The following is a 24,501-nucleotide window of genomic DNA, read 5'->3' as shown; positions in this document are numbered from 1 at the left end:
AATTTTCTCCTCAGCTTTTTCAGCTTCACAAGCCTCATTGTGGCCCACTGCCATGGACTTTTGTCCCCACCTGGCCCCGGATAGGTGACCTGGAGCTGGATTTCCTGGTCCCATTGCTAACTTGTGTGAAGGACCCCAGGTCTCACTAGTCAAAAGAGAGCAGCACCTCCTGGGACCCACCTCTACCCTGCTGGTCTTGCCCCTCCTTGGCCCTCTCTGAAAGGGGAGAGGAAGCAAATAACATTTAAAACCTGTATTTGCAAATATGAGTAGACTGGAGATGAGGTTTTAGCTCTGGGAAGACCTTAAGGTAACAGGGAAATGAAGAGGGAAAGTATTGGACTGAATTCAGAGTTAATGAGGTTAAATGAAATGACGATTATATCGTGTCTGGCACTTAAGAGGTATTCAATAATTAATACTTTCCTGGGACAAAGGAGAACTGAATAATAAATAGTTCACTTTTTTTTTAAGCCTGACTAAATTATTTATCATCTCCAGGTAAAACTGGGAGGTTGGATTAGTTGATGCCGTAGGCAACTCTGCCTCAAAAATTCAGTACATATTCTCCCTTAGGCTAAAGTTTGATTATACATAAAGCCCAGAAATAAGACATAATAAACCTTGTTGAGTCAGTTCGAAACTGTTAAAATTGTGATTTATAAATTTTCCCACCAGAGGGCACAGTATAGAAGCCAATGGCTGCTGAGCTACAGCTGGTGTATGGTTTATTGTGTATAATTATTTCATTCTGTTGATTTTGGAATGGAGTTTCAGCTTCCTAGGTGGTGATAGTTGCCCCTCCTGTTTAACATCCATTTTAATATAATCCACACTTCATTCTTCACATGTTTAGGGTTTGCCTTGAGTCTGAAATGCACAAATAATTTTACCAAAATGGCTTTTCACATCTGCTTATTGAAACAGACCTTTTTTAAGTTCCAACTTTTCTTTCCAATAGGCAAAAGATTGTAACTTTGAAATGATCTTGAAATGTAAACTTATGATAACACTCTATGGTGCCTTTAAACACTGCTAAAATCTGGCTTCAACTCTGTGTGGGTGTTAGTGGTTAAAAAGCAAGGGGTGTAGCTTTATCAATTTGTTTTGTGCTCCGAATCTAGTTTACATGCAAATTCTCAGGACACTGAGAAAATATACACATCCTTATCATGTTCTAAATAAAATCTATCAGCTTCAAATTTTAAATGTATGTTCTTTAAATCTAAAACATAACAATTTAAAAAACTAATTTACTATTCTTTTCTGCTTTCTCAAAACATGTGTTTATTTAATATAATGGCAGTTTGAAAGGATTTTAATACATGTAATAATAAGCTATATATTATTCCTATCCTTCAAAAGGAATAGGTATAAAGATTATCATTAGATCTTTTATTTATATCTTGTGGCAATTGTATAATTTTTCTCCATCTCTTCAAACCAAATTTTGTTAAGGGAATTTCCCCCTATTGAGATGTTCTTCATAATGATTTAATGGACTTATCCTGTGAAGTTGTAAACTAGTAAGAAAACATGTGAACATCTGAAAAAATCTGAACAGCAAGGCAGGTGATGAAAACAAACTCTAAAGCATTATCAAGTCAACTCTTCCATTCTAAGTAATATAATTTGTAATGTTTTCTCCCCCCTTTTATTTTATTTTTTAAATATATAATTATTTATTTATTTTCTCCCCCTTTTTAAAAAAGGATAAAGCAGGCGTATGCCATGTAAAATAAAAGCTATTTCCCATAACTATAACTTCTTCTACAGACTTATGGATTTTTGAAAACCGTGTAACTGGAGGGGAAAAAAAAGACTAAAATTCAAATTAATAAAACAAAAAGTTTTACAAATATTATTAGATGTTAAAATTTGAAAATCTGAGAGGGGGGATATTTTTCTAGATCAGAATTCTTTTCAATTATAAGTAATGTTTTTAAGCAATATTTTACCAATATTTCCCCTTCAAGTGAATGAATTTCACACCATGGTAGCAATGTTGCTTCAACTGAGGAAAATCTATCCCTACATATGTTTGTTATTTTAGAAAGACTGCAAATTTTGAACATTTCCCATCATAAGACTTTTGTAAATTCACTTAAGAGAATGCTAAGATATATTTTCAATATAAAAATTTTCTTCTGGGAAGCAACTCACAACATTCAGGAATTGAATATCTACCTGGTGAAAGATGCGTTAGTTTAGTTCTTTGGGGGACTAAGGAGGCCACCAAAAGGCATTTTTATCACCTCTTCCTTGGCCCCATTCTCTCTTTCTTAAAAATACTAGGCTGGTGTTGGTGTACCCATCACAGAGATCATGCCTGAATCTCAGTTCTACTGGACCTATCTTGGAAAACAGCCATTTTTATTAAAAACTAGATAGCCAGAGTTACTTGAAGTAAGTCTGGCTGCCTCAAAGAAATTTACTCAATATGGAAAGCTTACATCAGGAAGAAACGTAGTCAAGTTAGATTTCAAGTATACAACTGAACTGCCTGCCTTTCCTCCCTGACTCCAATAAAAGAAAATCTGAAGCAAAGTTTATCTGAGTTATATTTTTATATATATATCTTAAATTAAAAATCTCCTTCTTGAAAAAATGTCATCTCATAAAAATGCTTAAGTAATTTTCTGATGAACTTTAATGGAATTAAGATTTGTTCTGAGAAACTAGTTATTCACCTAGTGGACTTTAACCAAACTTTTTTAAAACCATAACCTAGAATTGATTTTCAACCATTTTCTTTTCCTCTATGAAATACCCCTACCATAAGGACATTTTTGAATTGAGCTCCTTGAGCACTGATTCTCAAACTCTCTGTGGTGAAGGAGCATTAATCAATTAGTTAATTATTATTATTATTAATTCCAAACTATTGCCACTGATACTTTTGTAAAATGCAATAAAAATGAAATGCTGCATAAACTGTATTTTTACATTACACAAAATGCAAGTCCAAATATTTTATTATTAAATTCAACAGGTATCAAATGACTGTGGCTATTCCTAAATGTTTATTCTCAGTCTTTGTAATTATTCCTCCCAATCTAATAGCACCCAGCCCACAGACCAGCACCAGTCTGCAGATAACACTCTCAGTAGCATTGTGCTCATGACCTTTCCTCTTACAGCAAGGTTGTAAAAAACCTGACATGTTCTCATAGCTACATTGCCTGAAGAGTACTAACATTGCTCAAAATATGTTTCAAAGTATCTAAATAGCTATGAATAACTCAAGGTTTAAGTAAAATCGCTTTCATCTTGTAAAACTTTAAAACAAAAATCCCATAACTATTACTGAATGCTGAAATTCTTCAAAATGGGAGGAATGGAGTCAGAGAACGGCTTTTGGAACTGTATATCCGTGCTTAACTATGTCCCCTTAACTCTGGGAGGCAGGGAGGAAGAGAAAAAGGAGGGTTGGAAATCAGCTGGCAACTATGTAAGAAAATATCTTTAAAAATAGCTGTATTTTCCTAACCTGATATATGGAAAGTTAGTTAAATTTAGAAGGAAAGAAAGAAAAACCTTTGGGGAAACTTCTGTACCTTTTCCCAACAGGAAAATTGATTTCCTTACAAAGAGTTATTCATTAGAAGTAGCCAAGCTAAACTGAACATCAGTGGAAGTAATAGAACAGTTGAATCTAAGATTAGAGACACAGCTCCTGAAAAGTATAATTTGGGCTGCCATTGAGTGAGTTAATGCTGGTTGACTTGCATGCCCTGTGTATGTAATTTCCTCTAGAGATCAACTAAATACAGTTCTCTAAAATTCTGTGAACACAGCACTATTTCTAATGTAGGACTCTTGCAATGACATGAAATTACACCTCCAGTGTCCTAAACAATTTCACTGGATTTATATTCATTTCTGGATCTGGCTCAGGGATGTCTTTGGGGGGAAATCTCACATCCCTGCTGTCTTGATAGGCAGTTAAAATAATAGATGAAAAAAATAATTAAAAATTGAAAGTGGGCCTCCCTGGTGGCGCAAGTGGTTGAGAGTCCGCCTGCCGATGCAGGGGATACGGGTTCATGCCCCGGTCTGGGAGGATCCCATATGCCGCGGAGCGGCTGGGCCCGTGAGCCATGGCCGCTGAGCCTGCGCGTCCGGAGCCTGTGCGTCCGGAGCCTGTGCTCCGCAACGGGGGAGGCCACAACAGTGAGAGGCCCGCATACCGCAAAAAAAAAAAAAATTGAAAGTGATGTGTCTGTGTGTGCGTGTGTATGCATGTGTAGGTATCTATATATATATATTATGTACATATGTGTATGTACTATACATATGTATATATATATATATATATATATATATATATATATATATATATACCTGCAGTGTACGTAATACACAGTTATTATTTATCATGTCTATTATAAGTCTCAAATTTCACTTGTTGTATTGAATGATCAGCAAGAGAATAGATTTCAAGAGTGGGATAGCCCTTAACCAAGGATGTAAAGCATTTGAAGAGATCTAGGAATTAGAAAAAACAGATATTATTTCCAGTTTTGACAAATACTAATGAAAAAAGTATCTTAGAAAGTAATATAACTTCTCTAATATTCAGTTTCCTTATGTATAAAGTAGGATAATTTCTGCCTCTGCCTGTCTGGCATGGTTGTGGTAAAATGCAAATGAATACACTGTGTGAGGAGGGCAAGGGACTACGAGAATAGTACACTTCACTCATATTTCTAAAATGAGTATCATTTCTATGAAAACAGGCCATTTGAAAGTAAAATTTTTTCCTAAGGCATGTGCCATCCACAATAACCACTTACATTCTTCCAAATGAGTCTCCATCTACTTTCCACCCTTAGAGGATAATGCTTACCTTTTCCTATACTCTTAATTTCTCTCTGCTGGGATAAGGCTGTAATTGTATTTAGCCCTGTGAAGCACAGTGGATAACTTATTAAATAATCAGGTTATTGATTCCTGTAGAAGTCTTAAATTTGTGACCTAGAATAGATGTATTTTTGCTGCAAATTAAAAGCAATGCCTTCACAATCATGTAAGCAATTTATTTATTACATATACATATATATATATATGTTAGAAGCCATAGGTCACCTGGATAGAGGACAGCTCAATAACAGAAGCCAAGCTATACAAAATAAACAGGAAAAACTAAACACATAAGTAAACTTTGAAAAAGAAGTGTCAGGTATTACGCAGAGAGAAAGAATCAATTAGTAACAAATGACTAAATTATGGTTAGTATTTTGGAGGGAAGAAAACATTGGCACACTACATGCAACCAAAAAACATAATGAAGATATTATGATCATAGCCATGGAGAAAATGATCTTGAGAAATGTGATTAGTGAATCACAGCCAATTAGGGCTTGATGATACATTATGATCACTCTTATGAAAAGTTTTATTCAATCATGATTTTGTCAATAGTGTAGTTTAGACACTGAAAGAGGAGAAGCAAGAAACTCATGAGTGCTAATATCCATTCTGTAAAATAGAAGAAACATGATTTAACTTGGGCAATTAAGAAAGCATCATCCTCATAACACCTATTCTAAGGGATTGGGGAGGTGGCCACCATATAATGGAGGCTAACCAGAGGGAAAGTTTCCCATTAGCCATAAAGAGTTCAGCTTCTAGTTCTACTATTCTTAGGACCCCTGGTACTATGATAGAGATGAAGTGTAGTAGGGCCATTGCCAAACTGGTCAGCTAAGGTGCTATCACTAAAACAGGCTAAGTGGACTTTGGGAGTCCATGAGCCCAAAAGAGTTACAGTCCTAGGTTTAGATAAGGATAAGAACCTCTAGTTTTCATCCAATATCGGACCACTAGGAACATAGGAAATATCTGGTATATTCTATATGTTATCAAAGAAAGAGGTTGTGTAAAAGATTTATAAAGTGGACATTCTTTTTTTAATTAATAGACTATTTTTTGAGTGGTTTACAGAAAGATTGAGTAGAAGTATTCAAAATCTCAAGATAGTTACCCATATACCCCTTCACTCTCCTCCAGTTTCATCTACCATAATCCAATATTGATACATTATTATTAATTAAAGTCTGTAGTTTACATTGGGGTTCATTTTTTGTCTTTGTGGACATTCTTCCTTAAGAACCCTAAGCTTCTACTGTATATTAACAAAATTCCAGCAAGAGTCTATTCTATAAGTAAGAATATTTATGAAAGTATTTTGTAAAACTTTTTAACATTCTAAAGAAAAATTAAAAATTGTTTTAGTAAAGAACATGAAAATGTATATGCTTATGACGAGAAAAATCTTTAAATGGAGGGTTGTGAAAATGAATGAATTTAATATGTGTAAAGTGCATGTCAGTGGCTGGCACAAAGTACATGCTCAATAAATGCAAGCAATTATCATCATTAGAGTTGATAGTTCTCATAGTTGTACACCTTATTTGAAGAGGGGGACCAAGAGATATGGTATCCTTGAGAAGCTAAAGAAAAGATTGAGTAATCCACTTCACCAAGCACTAGAAAAGAGTTGTCAAGAAAAATCCAGTCAAAAGCAGGTCAAATTCATATAGATGTTGAAATCACAAGGAGGAAGGAGATGCAACCACAGGGCAAATAGTCAAGAATCATATAAAAAGAGATCGTAGGTACCTATCATCCAGTAGCAATGACCTTCAAGTATAAACTTGCTCATTGATGCTAAAACAATGATGTATGTCATCATTCATGTTCATGATTCTGTTGATAATGTAGCTTACCTATTGGGAACCTTTATAGCTGCCTCTCACGCAGAGGGAATTAGTAAGTAAGGGTGAAATAGAGCAATAAAGCATCTCAGAGCTGTGGTTAAGATTGACTTCTACTCCTTTTATAGGGGCCATTTCATTTCACTGACATCAGAGCGTAATTGCTAAATCAGGTAGAGTACCTCCCACACTGATACTGCTAAAACCCTTAGACCAGAACTTTGGGCATTTCTCACTGAGATGGCTCTATGTGCCCCACTAACAGTAATCTACCAATTACCTACTACGTAACACACATACAATATTTGACTCAGATATGTGCACAAAGATAGCTACATAAATCTTGTGGATATAAATTCTGAAATTAACTGATTTGGTTTCGTTTCAGTGATGCCTGGGTAATATGAATTAAACACAAGTTAAAATCATCTTGATTCCTATAGTCTGTTCTTACTAAATCCCTAAGTAAGGTATTAAATCTCACTACCCGTTTGGAAGTGTAGCATAGTAAATTTACCTAGGGCTTTTGTTAATATGCAGATTAGGACTCAGGAGGTCTTGGATGAGGCCCAAGACTCTGCATTTCTAAGAAACTCCAGGTGTTGCTGCAGGTACAAAGATGCAACTTCAGTTCTAAGGATGCATTTAGCATACGAGCTCTGGAGTCAGTCACACCTTGGAAAAATTACTTAAGCAATATGAGCTTCATACCTCTCACTTACAAGAAGGGAACAATAGAAATTATCCATCTCTGCTGTTTGTTGTGAAGATTGAATGAGATAGTAAATGCAGAATGGTCAGTTCAAGGCCAGGAACCAAAAAAATGAACCAAAAAGCTAGCTTCTGTTGAAACTTTTGCTACTTCTATTACCTCTTTGTCAACCAAAGAATATACATTTCTCAGATCTTTTCATTAATTCATTGATTCACTTGGCTATTACATAGTTATTGACTTTTACTAAAAGTAAAGGCATGATTACCAAGAGGTTAATTCTTTTTTTTTTTTTTTTTTTTTTTTTGCGGTACGTGGGCCTCTCACTGTTGTGGCCTCTCCCGTTGTGGAGCACAGGCTCCGGACATGCAGGCTCAGTGGCCATGGCTCACGGGCCCAGCCGCTCCGCGGCATGTGGGATCTTCCCGGACCGGGGCACGAACCCATGTCCCCTGCATCGGCAGGCAGACTCTCAACCACTGTGCCACCAGGGAAGCCCCCAAGAGGTTAATTCTATTAGGGAACATAAGACAAGGATGGAAGGGGATAGCACATAAGGTCCAAACTGTGCTAGATTTGACAGTCAAATTCAGAGTGAGCTTATGGTTGAAGCCAGAAAATTGACAGTTACCCATGATGTCCTTTATTTCTCTAAATCTGACAAATGGCCATGTCCTGTCAGTTCCATCTCCCAGTCAGCTCTCAAATCCAACCAAGTAGTCTCCAGGTTTAAAGTAGCATCACCTCCTAGCTGCTCTCGTTTCCCACCTTGACTTTCTCTCATCCATTTTCATATTCCAATTGGAGTGAAATTTTAAAAGTGCTTATCTCCTGTTGAGCACTCTACAGCCTACAGAGTTATGTCCAAACTCCAGAACAAGGTCTCGAGTTCCCAGAAAAAATTTTGCCTTCACCCTGTGTATCTCCTACTGCTTCCTGTCCATACGCTGGCCCTGCACAAAAGCCAGAACTAAAGTTTCACCTTGCTGGCTTCCCACGTGCTATACTCTCTGCCTGAAATGTCTTCTCTCAGATCTTTTCCTAGGTTCCTCCTTTGAAATAAATGTAAGATCTCAGGTTAGAAGTCATTTCCCCAGAAGCCTCTCCTGGCCTCCTTAGTGTGCTCCCACAGCTCCCTCTACCTACCCCGTCAGAGCTCTTATCACTCCAGACCCAAGCCTCAAGCAGATCCTCCAAGTCTCTGATCTCTTTGCAGCATTCACTTCTCCTTGCTCACACTCTCTGTAGCTGTGCTTTTCCATGTGTTTATGTGACTCCCTCATGAATGCCTCCCTTGTAGACTGTAAGCTCCAGGCCAGCTAGAAGTGGGCCATTTTATTGCTTTTCAAAGACTGCTAAATTGCAACACTAAGAAAATGAAATGTTGAAAATAAAACCATTTGTAATATAATACAATATTCCTAGGAATAAATTTAGTAAAATTTGTGCAAGACTGTTATTGGAAGACTTAAAGAAAACATAAGTAAAAAGAGATATCAGATTTTAAGAATAGAAAGGCAATATCATAAATATGTCAGTTTTCCCTAAATTGATCTATAGATTTGATGCAATTCTAATCAAAATACCAGCACAGTGAGTCAAAGTATCTGATGAGATGATTCTAAAATTTTTACAGTAAAAGAAAATGATCCAAAGAGCTATGATATTCATAAGGAATATTGTAGGGTGTGTGTGGTGGGGAGTAGGGTAAGGTTGTTCCTATTAAATATTGAGTTAATTACTAGAAGGCAACAATGATTAAAGTAGTGTGATACTGTCATGGGGCTAGACAACTTGATCATGAAGTCTGACAATAATAAGCACCGGTGAAGATGTGGTGCAATGGAAACACACCAGCTGGTAGGGATACCACTTTGGAAAACAGTGTGGTATCACACATTCCATTTCAAGTTCATTGTTTAAAGAATCTTTTACAAGAGCCGCAGGTGACTTGTACAAGAATATTCATAGATGGGACTTCCCTGGTGGTGCAGTGGTTAAAAATCTGCTTGCCAACGCAGGGGACACAGGTTCGATCCCTGGTCTGGGAAGATCCCACATGCCGCAGAGCAACTAAGCCCGTGCACCACAACTACTGAGCCTGCGTGCCACAACTACTGAAGCCCGTGCGCCTAGAGCCCATGCTCTGCAACAAGAGGAGCCACCGCAATGAGAAGCCTGCTCACCAAAATGAAGAGTAGACCCTGCTCGCCACAACTAGAGAAAGCCCGCGTGCAGCAACGAAGACCCAACACAGCCCAAAATAAATAAATAAATTAAACAAAAACAACAAACAAACAAAAATAAATGCAGCTTTATTAAAAAAAAAAGAATATTCATAGATGGAAGCAACTCCATCAATAAGAGAATAAGAAAGCGTGGACTACTCCCACATTCGCATGTTACCAATGACAGTGAATGAACTACAGCTAAAAAGCATAACATGGATGAATCTTAGAAAAGTCATGAGTGGGGGGAGAAAAGAAAATGGCTTGATGACATAAAGTATAATACTGTTTTTATAAAGTTCGAAAGCACATGGAAAGACTGTAAATAAAAATTCAGTGTAAGATTTACCTCTGGGGATGGGGGGAAGGAGAATGGGGAGGAGCACACAGGTAAGTTGGACAGTTTTGGCAATGTAGCTTATAGTTTAGTGAAAGATTCATGGGTTTCCATTTTTAAGGAAATTTTCAAGGCCCTGAAAACATACAATAAAGGCCATGTGGCATAACTCCTTAGCCTTATTTCTTCTTAAACTGTTCAAGCAAAATGAATAAGCTGCCAAGATCAAGCTTTAGTCATCTCCAAAGCTCCACCCTTTCCCGAAGCACCACAATCAGTCAGACAATAGTGCATGCAAATCAGGTTTGTTATGACAGCCCTTGGCAAGGGATGTGCAGCCATGAAAGAAACCTCAGCAAGGTTGTTGTTGCCTTTACAGTGAACATGGCCACACCTTTGCCTCCACATTCTCAGCACCACTGGTGGGAAACAGAGCAAGTGAAATTCCCAAATTAAATAAAACTCTTCCATAATCCTCCACTCTAGCTGAGCAGGGATCAATTTTCCACGAATGCCATTTGCTTTGGTAGCATAAAATCTTAGTGAGCCAAGCTCTCTACTTTATTTCCTTTGAACTTTTGTATATTTTTGCATAAAATTTTATATCCAAACATAGAATGTTATAAGATACTTCTTTAAAAGTCACTTAAGTCATCAGGGTACAGATTCATTATTACTCTTTTCAGAACATCGGGAAGTCTAACAGAGAAGGCTGGTGAGTTAGCCTTTCTAAGGTCAACTTGATTCTCCATCATGTTTTCCTTTCGTAGCCATAGGTTTCACACCAAGTTTTGAGTCCCACTTTTTAATGCCAGCTCTTACCTTGATGTCTCTGAAGATATTTTATAGTTCCTTCCTGTGGTAGAATATTTGCAAGGATGACCACAATAATTTTCCCATCCCTGTATGCATACCCCTTTGTAATGTGACTTTATCACAACCTGCATCAAGAGCTGGAGCCTATTTCCCCATGCCTTGAATCTTGGCTGCTCTTGTGATAATTTGACCAATACAATGCAGTGAAAGTGATATTGCAAGACTTCTGGGACTGAGCCTTAAGAGTCTTGCACTTCGGTTCTCATCATTTTGGAATGCTGCCCTGAGACCACCATGGAAAAAGGCCAGGGCTAGCCTACTGGGGGGTAAGAGGTTACATGGAACAGAACTGAGTCCCCAGACCAACCAGCTAATAATCAGAATCAGCCACCAGACATTTGAGTGAGCCCATGTTAGACCACCCAATCCCTGTCAAGCCCCAGATGACTGTGGTCACATGAGTGACCTCAGATGAGAACCACAGAACTGCTCATCTGAGTCCAACCTAAATTGTTGAGCCACAGAATTGTGAACTAATAAAATAGCTGTTTTAAGCCACTAAGTTTGGGGAGTGGTTTGTTGCACAGCAACAGATAACTGATATATTTCCCTTATTTTTTTTTTACCTTTTATCTGCAAGGGCTGTGGTGTGTGTGTGTACATGTAGAAGCAGAGCCACATTTAAAGCTTTTCCATCAGATTTTGGTCAAATTGAGAAAAATATTTGACTTTGTGCCCAAGGGTAATGAAGAATGAAGATAAACTAGGTAATTCCAAGACTTGAATATTTCATTTAAAAGGAATCCCATAGTTAGAATCTTTAGAATACATTATTTAACCATAAGACTTAACAGGCAAATGCTTTTTCAGAATAGATTGTTTCAATTATTTTTATGCTTTTTTATTATTATATATTTCTCTTTTTCCATGTAGAAAATCTCACGTATTTTGTTCCTTCTACATGATTTTCAGCATTCCTCTTCCTAATTTGGAGTTAGGTTTTATTTGCTTTCCTTTTTGAATCTTTCAGAATTTGTTTACTTTTCTCTGTTCTGTGTTGTCATTCTTATTCCCAACATCTTCAAGGCTGTGATAGAAGGAGTAACGCAGTAACTAATGCATAGATCCATATGGCGCTCTGACGGCTTCACCTCCTTTACCTCCCAACTACATCTCTGATGTTCTCCACAGTCCCTCCCTCCTTACCTTTTGTTTCTTTTCCTCATAAACTTCACTTTCCTCTTTGCTGCCAGAAATACAGCCCGTGCCTGCTGTGATATGGATATGAGAAACCACACTGCTAAGCAGCTCGGGCTGTACTTGACAGATTAGAGATTATTTTTTTCTCATTTGGCTGTGTCAGGGCAGCAGCACATTTATTTTTCTCTTTGACACCAGTGACAGCTATTACCATGCCAGCTCCGTATCTAGAGAGTAAATGAATGCACTGAGGAGGCATGGGGCCTTCTAGGCTGACTCAACACAGCCTCCCGAGCTCTGCTGTGTTGCAGCCTACTGAAAATGGAGTCTCAGAGAGCAGCAGCCCAGACAGAGTCTCAGGGGACAGTGAGAAAAACACGGTTGGGATGGAGGGGAAGAGAGTGGGGAGAAAGAAGAGAGAAGGTGAAGATAGATAAGGGAAGAGAGAGGAAAAACAGAGGGCTTTGTGGTTGACAAGAATTAACCAGGGGATACTAGCAAATACACTCTTGGCACCTTTGCATCTCTGCTACTGCCTGCCAACCAGAGTTGCTCTTATTAAAACACACACAAAGAGAAACAATAGAAGAGTCTGAGTTTCCCAGAAATGGAAGTAAGCAACATAACCAAGCTGCTTATATTTATAAATCTATTAAATAGCTCCATCAACTTGTTTTCCCTTTTATTTTCTTCTTAATACAATTGACACATGCAAGAGAATATACAGAAGATATATGCAAGTTATAAATTATAGTAGTATATTGAATACCTGGAAACCCACTCCAACCCATAAGCCAGAATATTACCAATAACTTATTTCTTCTACGTGTTTCTTTCCATTACATTCTTTTCCCTGTTTCCCAGAAATTACCACTTGGCTGAATTTTGTGTTCTTAATTCCCTTATTTACTACACACATGCATATATGCATCCTCACCTATATGCATGTATGCTTATGCAACATTGTTTAATCTTAGTCATTTATGAACATTATAAAAAAGGTCTTACGGGACTTGATTTATTGATCTTACCTTATGTTTCCAAGATTCACCTCTATTGTCATTAGCAATTTTATTTCATTGCTTTTCACTGCTGTATAATATTAAATACATTTATTTCTCTTTTCTCCTTTTAATGAAGTGAGTTGTTTACAAGTTTTTGCTATCATATAATATATATATATATATTAATAATATATATAACTATATATGATAATATATATATTACTATATAAAATTGCTACAAATACTTTTATGCATGGTGCACATGTACAAGGGGGTCCTTAGGAAAACACTCAGAAATAGAGTTATAAGTTATACAAATATGTACAAAGTATATAAGAATGTATTTATAAATGTTAAAATTATATACTCATAAATATATACATTGGAATAAATTTATATTCAAGAGTAAAGAAATAATAATAGAAAAGGTACTCATGAAGAAGAGTTTCTTTTTAAGATATAAAGACTTATTATGAAGCCATCATAATTAGGACCATGTGGTATTTGTGCAGGGATAGATTAGAGACCAATAAGATAGAATTAATGGTCTAGAAACAGAAACCACAACACATAGTACAGGAGGAACTGTAGATACTGGGGAAAAGTGGGACTAGACAATAAATGATGTTAGAATAACTGGCTGTCCCTTTGAGAAAGAAAATTTTAATTGGATGTCTACTTCATACTATACACAAAAATCGATTCCGGAAAATGGACTTACTGCAAAAGGCAAAACTTTAAAACACTTTAGAAGAAAATGTCTTTCTGATTCTGGGGTAGGGAAGGATTTTTTAAATAAAATACAAAAACGTTAACCATAAAAGAAAAATTTATAAATTTAACTACATTAGATTTAAGAAATTCTGTTCATTAAGAGACATCATGGAAAAGTAAAAGCATAAGACACAAACTGGGAGAAAATATTTGTGGCATATGTAACTGAATACAGACTACCATGCAGAACATACAAAGAAATCAGGCAAATTAATGAAAATATGGTAAAACAACTCATTAGAAAAATGGACAAAAAGTTTGGTGAGGGGGTTTCCCTGGTGGCGCACTGGTTGAGAATCTGCCTGCCAATGCAGGGGACACGGGTTCGAGCCCTGGTCTGGGAAGATCCCACATGCCGTGGAGCAACTAGCCCCGTGAGCCACAATTACTGAGCCTGCGCGTCTGGAGCCTGTGCTCCGCAACGAGAGAGGCCGCGATAGTGAGAGGCCCGCGCACCGTGATGAGGAGTGGCCCCCACTTGCCGCAACTAGAGAAAGCCCTCGCACAGAAACGAAGAGCCAACACAGCCATAAATAAATAAATTTAAAAAAAAAAGTTTGGTGAGGTATCATATGAAAATATAATCAACTTCATTAACAATCAGAGAAATACAAATAAAGACCACAGTATAATTTCACTTCACACCTATTAGGTTGCCAAAATTTAAGAGGAAAAATTGGTACAGGTGCTTTGGAAATGATTTTGCATTATTTTGTAAAAATGAGTAGTATTTTGCAGACCGTACCACCTGGCACTTCCACTCTTAGGCATGGATACAGAATGGCCACCAAGTCTGGGACCATGGACAAATACGTAATAGCTAGTTTATTGTTATTACATTATAGTACATGATAAGATAATAGCATGCATATTTACAGACTTTATGGCCACACTGAATGCAGTCCAGAGAATTCTTCAGTTCTAATTAAATATGGAGATATGTGAAATCCTTCCTTTCTCAACACTCTCTTTGCTTCGGCTCTTGAAAAACATACTTGTTCTTTGTCAACTTCAATCTCTTAGCAAAGCTGATGAATCAGTGAAATCTATGCAGACTCTCTCCCATGAAAAATTCATGGACGATTTAAGGGGGTTGAATGCCCCACCCTGAAGTCCTTTTATGAACCATTTAAGGGTCTGTGTTTCCTGGATTAAGAACTGGATTAGGAATTAAGAACTGCTCTAAGTCATTCTCTTCCCAGTGTTAGAGCTTAAGGCACTGAGGTATCACTCGGCCTCCATCTATGAACTAAACCTCTTCAGGTTTTGGTCCTAGACACTTGTTTCTTCTTCCAGGTTTAGGAGTCAGCCTTTGGAGACTACTGAACCTCAGCATACAGTATCCCATTTAAGGACAGAGCAACAGCGATTCCAGAACCAGCGCCATGGGCACTTAGACCTATGGGTCCCCAGCTCAGCAGGCATGATGACACAAGAGGGCAGTGTCAGGCATGCTTCTGTGGTATATTAAGGAGCCCAGCAGGAAAATCAACATTCCTGAGGAATGTTGATAGGAATAATATAAACAACCTCACATTTCTGAATCCAAGTTTTCCAGAGTGAGTTACGCAGAGTCCAGCAATTCTAGGCAAGTAAAATGGATTCATGCCATCCCTCCAACTACCTCCAGTAAGAAAAGACAGGTTCCATTTCTACTTTGCAATTATATTCACAGCTCATTCTTAAACATACAGATTTTTCATAATTGCTAGCCATAATGATAAATACAAGAATCTGAAATTATTGAGGACTTGGTTTGTATGGCATATATAGTTATTAATTGCAAAACACTATAGGAAATGTAACGCATCATCTTAGGAGGAGGAGGAGGACAAGGAGATTCTAAGTGTGTCTGTTCTAAAGTCAGACTGGCTATGCCATTTAATACCATTTACTTCCTGTGTAACCTTGAGCAAGTCTCAACCTCAGCATCCTTGTATGTGAAATAAGGATAATAATAGTACCTGTCTCATAGGGGCATTATGAGAATAAAATGAGATAGAAGCATAGGTCAGTGTGTGGCACATGGGATGCGATTTAAAAAGTGAGCTAGTTTTAACATTAACACCCCATTCTTCATCATTTAGATCTATGTCCCCTTTCTTTCTTTCTTTCTTTCTTTCTTATTATTTATTTATTTATTTTTACCTGTGTTGCGTCTTCGTTGCTGCGCACAGGCTTTCTCTAGTTGCGGAGAGTGGGGGCTACTCTTCGTTGTGGTGCGCAAGCTTCTCATTGCGGTGGCTTCTCTTGTTGTAAGCATGGGTTCTAGGTGCGCGGGCTTCAGTAGTTGTGGCATGCCACGGGCTCAGTAGTTGTGGCTCCCGGGCTCTAGAGTGGAGGCTCAGTAGTTGTGGCTCATGGGCTTAGTTGTTCTGCAGCATGTGGGATCTTCCCAGACCAGAACTTGAACCCAGGTCCCCTGCATTGGCAGGTGGATTCTTAACCACTGCATCACCAGGGAAATCTTCCATGTCCCTTTTTTCCAAGTATTTTTGAAACTGTGGCATTTGTTTTAATTCCTCATTAACAGAGAAGCTAAAAGGGTATCATTTTCATTGCTCTTGAAGAAGAAGCACTTCATGGGTACTAATGAGTTCTTAGAACAAAAATGTATGTGCTGACAGTAAGCATTAGGTAGGTTGTCATTGTGATGACACATCTGTGTGGCCATAGAGTGGAAACATGGAGTCAAAGATAAAGGAATAGTCCCCAAAGATGAAGGAGATGAATAGCAAAATAATTCAAACACATGGGTTTTATTTAAAAACAGATATGCATTTAAAATATTTCTTAAGTGATAAAATGGGAGAGAAAACTAGAAAAGATGGTTTGATCCTTTAAGAACAATCCATCCTATAAAAAAATGGTTAAAGGTTTCTTTGACTTTATTACCAGGAGGATACTGTTAAAATTTCCCATGTAATATGAAAGATGATTTACATCTAATTTTTGAAACAAAATGAAGTTAATAAAGGTTAAGAACTCTTTCATTTAAATGGACCCAATGATCTAAATTACTAAAGCCTCTGAATCCAGCTCTAAAACCAACCTGTACTTTGATTACAGTGTTTACCTACAGAAGACCATGACCCACTAGCTGAGTTTTCATTCATATTCCAAGATCACTCTTTGTGACCTTCACATTCTCATAAATTTCTGATCCTGGGGCTTCCCTGGTGGTGCAGTGGTTAAGAATCCCCCTGCAAATGCAGGGGACACGGGTTTGAGCCCTGGTCCAGGAAGATCCCACATGCCGCGGAGCAATTAAGCCCGTGAGCCACAACTACTGAGCCTGTGCTCTAGAGCCCACGAGCCACAACTACTGAGCCCGTGTGCCACAACTACTGAAGTCCGTGTGCCTAGAGCCCATGGCTCTGCAACAAGAGAAGCCACCACAATGAGAAGCCCGTGCACCACAACAAAGAGTAGCCCCTGCTCGCTGCAACTGGAGAAAGCCCGCATGCAGCAATGAAGACCCAGCGCAGCCAAAAATAAATAAAATAAAATAAAATAAAATATTTAATAAAAATAAAAATATAATATATTTCTGATCCTGGGCTTCACGGCCATCTGTCAGTTGATGCTCCAGTATTTTAGTTCCCACAGTCTCTTACATTGCTCAGTGAGACTTACTCTCTAACTTGGAAACTTGCACAATATTCCCCATACCCACCAGGACTAATGCACTTGAGAGTATGGAAACTCCAACTACCTCATCCCTCTTCATTAAATGACTACCCAGAATCTGCCTCCTTTATAAAATTATTCTCAGAGTCCAATCTACCTGACTGTCCTGAATCCCTCCTCTTGCCCATTTTATGCGAGTATAAACAGAACTGCATAAACTCAGGCCTCCCCCTTCTTCCCCTTAAACATGTGGATTTCTTTTAGATAGGGTTCCCTAATAAAAATCTCTCATGTCTGTGAGAACTTTTAAGGGGATAAATGAAGAAACAAGGGGCATGTGAGTAAATATTGACTTATGTACACAATGTTTTCTTTAGTTTAATATTCTGAATGCTGTTTTTTAGTGATACCAATACATAGAAGTAAAGCACATTTTCTGGCATTAAGAATTTGACTCTGGAGTCAAACGCTTTGGTTACTAACACCAGCCCTGTTACTTACACTGTGTTATTCTCTCTGAACCTCAGCTGTCTCAACTGTTAAGTGAGGCTAATAACATTATCTACTTAATAGGATTATTTGGAGGATTAAATGAAATAATCCATGTAAAGTACTTTTAAAAAGGGCACGGTACATATTAAGCACTGAATAAATGTTTGTTGCGTTGTTCTTACCACCATTAAGTTATCAGAAAATATAACTGGTCATTTTCTAAGACTTAAGTGTAAGTTTGAGTGACTCACAACAGGAGTCACCAAATTATGAAAGTGTTCGGTCTGAATTTAAGTGTGTGCCTTTCTTTCAAAATTTCTGATTGTATCTGGAGAACAGCATAAAAATAAATGATGGTTTCTCATTGTACACTACCCCAAACAACTGAACCTACCAATACTCTTCCTCTATTTCTGCCCATAGCATAAGTGTGGAGTCGCCCATCATTTCCTAGGGGTTGAATCCAATGGACCTACGCCTATCCCACTTGACCTCTCCTGTGTTAGACACTGTCCACCCTCCATCTACATTTTACTTTAACTTCCAGATACATTGCCTGCTGGTTTGCTTCCTGTTTCTTGGGCCCAGTACTTAGTCCTTCGTGGGCACCTCTTCCTTTCTTCAAATAGTGCTGTTGCATAAGTACCTTCCTTTCTCACTCCACATACTTGCCCCGGATGACTTCATTCTCTCAAGATTTCAACAAGTTGATAGCTCCATATCCACCTTTACGGCCACTGCCTAAGACTAGGCCCTCATCACTTCCAACCTAGCCTGGAAATTGCCTCTAAAATAGTCCCCTTGCTGCCTTTTTCCCACTTCACATGGCCACCAGAATGTCCTTCCTAAAGTATAAATCTGACCTTGTCACGCTCAAGCTAAAGCTCTTCAACGGTTTCCCTTACCTTGCTGGATAAGATCCTAAAATCTTTAAACTATCTAACCCTTCTGCACTTTAACCTAATGACTCACATTAGGAAGGCACCCTACAAGTTTTTGTTGTTCAAACAAGGAACATGGTTCTAAAAGTTTTGCCAGGGCTGTACTTTTTATTCAAATCACTTTTCATTATAAATTATTGATCACAGCCTTAAAAATCAATTAGAAGAGTTTCTCAGCTCCAGTAAATACATATCACTAGATCTCTTGAATTGAAATTTTTAAGAACAAGTCAGTTATATACAATGCACAAGTGCAAGCATACACACACACACACACACACACTATACATTATTGCGCTTTAAAAATAGATGTATAGATTTTTAATAATAGTAAAGCGTATTATATAAATGCATATACTTATGTATACTTAAAATCAGTTATGCAAAGGAAACAAAGTAATAATGAAACTGATTATGCCATAATTTGACAGAATTGTCCACAAGTTTAGAATTTGCATCTATTGTAAATCTCAGATTTCCATATTATAGAACGGCTAAAGATCAATCTTGCTATAAACTGATAATCATTTGTAGAGTCCACACATCTCGGAGTCTTGTGTCAATGTATAGGGATAATATTAGGTATGTATAGAAATTAAAGATAAATTGCTAAATGAAGAGAGGGGTGATGGAAAGACCTACTGGATCAAGAGCAGAAGTTCTTAATTTTGTCCCGACCAAGGTCCTACTTCTCATAGATGGTGAGACTGAAACAATTAATTAGGCTTTCAAGATGTTACATTCCTCATCTTCAGAAGGAGGGGTTTTAATTACACAGATCTCTGAAGCCCTTGCCAGCTTTGAAATTTGGATATTTAGCTATGGCACACCCACAGAACAGAGAAGCCCCACCTTGAACAAGCTTTGAGAAAGATCAAATCCACTGTGACTCTCAATCACAAACACTGAAAGATCTCTTAGTTGTCCAGATTTTACAAGGCTCCCCAGTCTACATTTCTGCAAGCCTCCACCTTCAGGTGCTAAAATCTTCAGCTTCCTCACCACCTTAACGATGCTGGACATTTTCATATAATGTGGCCTGAGTTGCTCTAGGCTTGAATCAATAAAAATTTAACAGAGAATTCAAAATAATCCCCCCACCCTGCCCCCCACTTTCAGGTCCAAGTAATGATAGCTCCTTAGCCTCCCAGTGACACACACTAAACATTTCATAAGGAAAAGGCTGGATGAGTGAATAATGTGTGTTTTTAGCCTCAGTTTCTTGTGTTAGGGATATAACAGCTGTATGCAGTAAAATTCCAGGGTAGAACTGGCTGTATCGACAATTTAAGACATCCACACCATTGTAGTCACAGCAGCTGTACATGTTTTCTGCAGTGGAGATTTAACGTATTGGATAGGATTATAAGTGAATTGGATTGGCTTCACCATTTTGTACCACATTTTGCTTTATGATGAGCTGCAAGCCAGAGTCCGTATAGTTAGACTTGGGGCTTAGCAGCATAACCAATAAAATATAATGAGAAAAAAACAAGTCTGCGTCCTACAGTGTGTCCCAGCATTAAACAACTCTGCTGATATTTAGAGATGTCTGTCTCAGACTGCTCTCTTGTAAACTTTCCCTTAGAAAGAAAACCCTTAACATATAGTTACTATTTTACTCCTATCAATTACAGGTAAGGTTCTGCCAAGAAGGAAAACGAATGTGATGTGCGTATCTGCATTATTTAAGCCAAAAAAGGGAACGTGCTTCACATAACTCAAACCAAATTATCCACATTCTCTAAGTCAGAAGTTCAAAACTCACAGAGAAAATCCAACAGTCTAATTCTAGTTTGCTTTGATTTGAAGACTTCTGTTTGTCAGAAGACATGCATGCCTTGGAATTGAGTCAGAAAAATGTGTAAAGAGGTGATATACTGAAAAAAATAGACAATTCACCCAGTCAGTGTGAGTCCAGGAAGTGTGAGATTCCTCCCACATTTCCAGAGCACCGGCCCTACAGCCTTCTGGAACTTGTGCTCCGAATGTCACTTACCCTATGACGATACAGGAGATGGCAGTTCCCAAGAAGGCATATGTTAAAATAGATCCTAAGTTCTGAAAAAAGTGTCTCTGGGGAGAAAAAGATACATTTTATATAGTACATCAGCATTTTTCTTCTTAGTGTTAACAGGAAATAAAAATAAATGCAATAAATTGCCCCACCCTTCCCTCATTGTTTAGGCAAATTTTGTTTTTGGAGCATCAGTTCCTGGCCTTATTGTACAAATAAGGTTTAACTGATTTACACAGAAAAGGATAGAGGTTTCCAAAAAATAGGGGAAAAAATACACCTGGAAGGTGACAGGGTAGAGATGAGAGAAACTACTGCCAGAACTGGCTGGACCTGAGATAGAGGGAAGGGACTGGAGCAATGGCCATGAAGGATTCTGGGATGATTAAAGGAAGACAGAGTTTTTCAGAAGTTTTGTTTTCACTGAAACCCCTTCAGCACTTTAAATATACTATTCTAAAAGATTTAAGTTGTCATTTGACTTTTATTGGATCTCTGATTTACAGTTCTTCTGAATGTGATGAAACAAAACCTTAATCACCTACAACAGTTTATTCTAATGAATCACACAAAATGATGCCTATTCTTGGGGCTGGGGATGAGGAAGGATGACTGGAATAAGTCTAGCTTTCTAAATCATTTCAAATGCTTGCTCGGGAAAACTCGCTTCCAGTTCTGTAAGTCGCACCTGAGTAGCCAGAACTGACAGACAGAGGGAGCCTGGAGTACACAAGAAAATCAGGTCTGTGCTGAAAAAGCAAAGGCTGCTGGAGCCCACAGGCCAAAGGAGGAGAGCCCTAGGAATCTCTGGAGTGGGTGGTGGGCAGCGGAAAAGCAACTGCACTACCTCTGCATCTCAAAACTCATTCAGGCCAGAACCTCACTCTGCAGCACTGGGGATGCTACCACCTAAACTTTTATGTGAATTACTAATTTAGGAAATGTGAGCATTCAGGCTGCACCTAAGTAATGTTTTGCAAGTGCATAGGAACTGCAAAACCGGACTTTGTCTCTATGAGCATCAACAGCTGAGTATTAGCAAAGCAATCTTAAGTTTTCACCCAATGGATGATGGGTAAACCCAATGTAATTAACAGCAAACTCTTTGGTTATAATCATCTAGAATAATATTGCCCAGTAGAAATATAATGTAAACCATATATGTCATTTAAAATTTTTCTAGTAGCCACATTAAAATAAGATTTTAAAAAGTAAAATGAATGTTGATAATAAAATGTTTTATTTAACCCAATATATTCAAACATTATCATTTCTATATGAAATCAATATAAAACATTATTGAAATAATTTACATTATTTTTTGATACTGAGTCTGTAAAATCCAGTGCATATTGTACACTTAAAACACATCTTCAGGGGCTTCCCTGGTGGTGCAGAGGTTAAGAATCAGCTTGCCAATGCAGGGGACATGGGTTTGAACCCTGGTCTGGGAAGATTCCACATGACATGGAGCAACTAAGCCCGGGCGCCACAACTACTGAGTCCAAGCGCCACAACTACTGAAGCCCGCTTGCCTAGAGCCCGTGCTCCACAACAAGAGAGGCCACCGCAATGAGAGGCCTGCGCACCTCAATGAAGAGTAGCCCCTGCTCGGCGCAACTAGAGAAAGCCCACACACAGCAATGAAGACCCAACGCAGCCAAAAATAAATAAATAAAATAAAATAAAATAAACTATGATAGCTGTAGAAAAACAACTGATTAAAAAGCCCCAAATATTAAAAAATAAATAAATAAATAAAAGTAAAAAAAACAAAGAAAAAGCACACCATTCAGACTAGTCACATTTCAATGGCACGTGGCTATTGGTCAGTATATTGGACATAGCACGATTTAGAAGAATTCTAAGCATGTCAGATTTGAATCTGTAGCACATATGATCTAAGATAATGATATTCTTACCAAATAGGTAAACCCATAAAATAAAATAATTTTTTTCATTAGTGCTGGCAAAATTCTCTACTTAATGATAAAAGAAGAAAAAAATCACTGTATATTTACCTTCTTTAGGCTATATCCGGCATGAAATATAATTGGTGGCAGTAAAACATTGAAGAAGATTTCTGGATCAAATGTCATCTGCCAGAAAAGACAAAAGTATAGTTAAGAAGATGCTCCTTTGGGCTACTAAAAATAAGTTTAAAAAATTGTTATAGTCACCCTTGCTAAGGTTGTCTGGGGCATATTAACATGATATTAAATTAGCAAAGATGAAAATAAGAGAAAATGCAAACTTAGAAATTCATAATTGAATACAACTATAAAGTAATTGTTTTTTTTTTGTGTGTGGTATGCGGGCCTCTCACTGTTGTGGCCTCTCCCGTTGTGGAGCACAGGCTCCGGATGCGCAGGCTCAGTGGCCATGGCTCACAGGCCCAGCCGCTCCACGGCATGTGGGATCTTCCTGGACCGGGGCACGAACCCGTGTCCCCTGCATTGGCAGGCGGACTCTCAACCACAGCGCCACCAGAGGAGCCCTAAAGTAATATTTTAAATGTAAAACTTTATTCTGTAGCTAATAAGAACATCAAAAAAACCTCAATGAAACCTCTCTAGGCAAAGAAAACCTTTTCCTTTTCCTTTGATTAGTTATTAATTCCTCATATTTTCAATGTTTTTATTCTATTTTATTTTTTTCTGGTTGAGGGGATTGGTAGTGTTCCAACATTTTAGCTCTGACAAGTATTTATCTAAGGTTTTCCCAAATAAAACATTTTTAGAAATTTAGTCTTACTTTTCCCACTTTATCCCACTCTGAAGTTCAAAATATTTTCTGGACTCTGGAAAAACACATTTGAAAGTGAAACTGGATTTTTCTAGTATTTGTTTATTGGCTTTTACTTAAATGTTAAAATAAACTTGGCAAAAAATTCCTTGGTGTGAAATACAGTGAAATGAGATGTAGAAATTCTTGAATCCAATATCTGCTATTTGCTGGGTAGTCTGAAAATGTTAACTCATTTAATCTTTAAAACCTTCCTTAGGCTCATTCTCTTCTTCCACACTTTCCCTCTCTCTCTCGCTCTCTCTCTCTCTCTCTCTCTCTCACACACACACACACACACACACACACACACACACTGCCATTCATTATTTCACCACTAAGCCTTCTTACCATTACAGCACTCGTCAAAATCTTTGAGATGTATGGGTTTCACAACTATACTTTCTAATTTCCTCCCCCTTTTTGCCTGAATTCTTACTCATCTCTGAAGCTGGATCTCAAAAGCTACTCCTCTCTGAAACATGCTTTGATTTCCCGAGTCAAAACTGACCATTCTTTCTTCTATGTTCTTTCAGCACTTTGTACCCTCCCTTGTAGCATATGTGTTTCATAACATATTTTACACGATTATTGGTTTCTGTTTGACTGTTTTCCCAGTTAAATTGGGAAGCCATCAAGGATCACGATGATGTCTTAGTCAATTCTGTGTTGCTTTCATCCCTCCCAGTGCTACCCCATTGCTCAATATATATTTGCTAAATTGGAAAAAAAATTAATTGCCTTTGAGAGACAAATCTATTAAAATGGAATGAATAATATATATCCCTAACAACCTTACACATTACAGGTAAGAATTACTTAAGTAAAAATTAAGAAAAGCCTTTCT

General features: G+C 37.8%; 1 protein-coding gene across 1 annotated transcript in view; it reads right to left on the bottom strand.

Annotated features, from left to right (window-relative positions):
- The window catches only part of SLC9A9 (solute carrier family 9 member A9), a 556,059-nt gene that overhangs the window by 492,988 nt on the left and 38,570 nt on the right, over positions 1 to 24,501 (bottom strand). The window contains exons 3-4 of the mRNA XM_060100216.1: positions 22,892 to 22,969; positions 20,853 to 20,929 (exon numbers count right to left, since the gene is read on the bottom strand). Coding sequence (XP_059956199.1) covers positions 20,853 to 20,929; positions 22,892 to 22,969 — 155 coding nt within the window. The remainder of the gene's footprint in view (positions 1 to 20,852; positions 20,930 to 22,891; positions 22,970 to 24,501) is intronic.

Source organism: Mesoplodon densirostris, chromosome 5 (assembly GCF_025265405.1).
Source record: "Mesoplodon densirostris isolate mMesDen1 chromosome 5, mMesDen1 primary haplotype, whole genome shotgun sequence".
In the NCBI taxonomy this organism is placed as follows: domain Eukaryota; kingdom Metazoa; phylum Chordata; class Mammalia; order Artiodactyla; family Ziphiidae; genus Mesoplodon; species Mesoplodon densirostris.
Note: the sequence above shows the minus strand (reverse complement) of the source record. Positions and strands in the feature narration are given on the sequence as shown.